The following is an 830-nucleotide window of genomic DNA, read 5'->3' as shown; positions in this document are numbered from 1 at the left end:
AGTAAAACGTTTGAAAGCCGAGACAAATAAAGAAATAAAGGAGTGAAAAATGAAATAATAAAATATTTTATGTCTACAGTATTTTATTTAATTTACTATGATTAAACAGTTGGGTACTTGCGTAAAAGATAACTAATTTGTCTTGTACTCAAATTCTTCGCGTTAGGAGTAGGAATGTCGATTTTCTGCTGTTCTTTACGGACAGCTGTTGTTGTCATGTAGTTCTGATAACACTGTTGGAGATTCTTCATATACTGACCACACATTGTATCATTAAAATCATTATCCTCCCAACACTTAAACAGTAATGACATTTCAAACAAACATTTGCCCTCTGAAATAGGCAATATATTATTGCAAATAGGCAACTATATTATTTATCTTACAACTTGAAAACTTTGTAAAGTGATAAATATAGTACCCATCGAATTCCGTCCTGATTCAACAACTTTGTCTTTTAAACGTAAGGGTAGCATTTGTCTAATTGGAATTGTATTTGGATTTTGAGCTCTTCTTTTAGGACCTTTAGCTGTTAGTATCGCATGTAGCCTCATTTTCTATGAAAAAAGAAACGCACTTTAAATTACAATAAATACGAGGTTAACAAGGTTAGAATTCGGATTCCGATCGAAAGCTCGGACATAATTCTAATTTTGTGCATTGTAATAAAATGTCTGAAAAACAACGTGTATGATTTTTAACTGATCATTTCTTTAAATCAATTAAGAATACACCTACGATAATTATTATTCTTAAAAACGTTGCGTAAGAGATAGCGTCAAAATTACCAAAGAGAAAACTGAATCAACACGAGTAAACACAGTTAAAGT

General features: G+C 31.0%; 1 protein-coding gene across 2 annotated transcripts; it reads right to left on the bottom strand.

The window, feature by feature from the left end:
• Positions 1–63: 63 nt before the first annotated feature.
• Positions 64–830, bottom strand: LOC108629991 (uncharacterized). Of its 2 annotated transcripts, none has more exons than XM_018033031.2 (3): positions 739–830; positions 422–557; positions 64–334 (listed from the first exon to the last, which is right to left on the bottom strand). In XM_018033031.2, exons 2-3 carry the CDS (start codon positions 552–554, stop codon positions 102–104), a joined length of 366 nt encoding a protein of 121 aa, XP_017888520.1. In that variant the 5' UTR covers positions 555–557; positions 739–830; the 3' UTR covers positions 64–101. The 2 variants fall into 2 exon arrangements, with proteins under 2 accessions (XP_017888520.1, XP_017888521.1); XM_018033032.2 differs by having other exon boundaries at positions 789–824.

The sequence above is a fragment of the Ceratina calcarata genome, unplaced genomic scaffold (genome assembly GCF_001652005.2).
Source record: "Ceratina calcarata isolate Rehan_Ccalc_2016 unplaced genomic scaffold, ASM165200v1 scaffold6039, whole genome shotgun sequence".
NCBI lineage: Eukaryota > Metazoa > Arthropoda > Insecta > Hymenoptera > Apidae > Ceratina > Ceratina calcarata.
This window is presented reverse-complemented; position numbering and strand designations above follow the sequence as displayed.

What these genes read in the sequence shown, in the direction of transcription:
- LOC108629991 (XM_018033031.2), bottom strand. Translation starts at nt 554, where the DNA reads ATGAGGCTACATGCGATACTAACAGCTAAAGGTCCTAAAAGAAGAGCT. An exon ending in ATCAGGACGGAATTCGATGG is followed by an intron (nt 335 to 421) that starts GTACTATATTTA and finishes TGCCTATTTCAG; the next exon opens with AGGGCAAATGTTTGTTTGAA.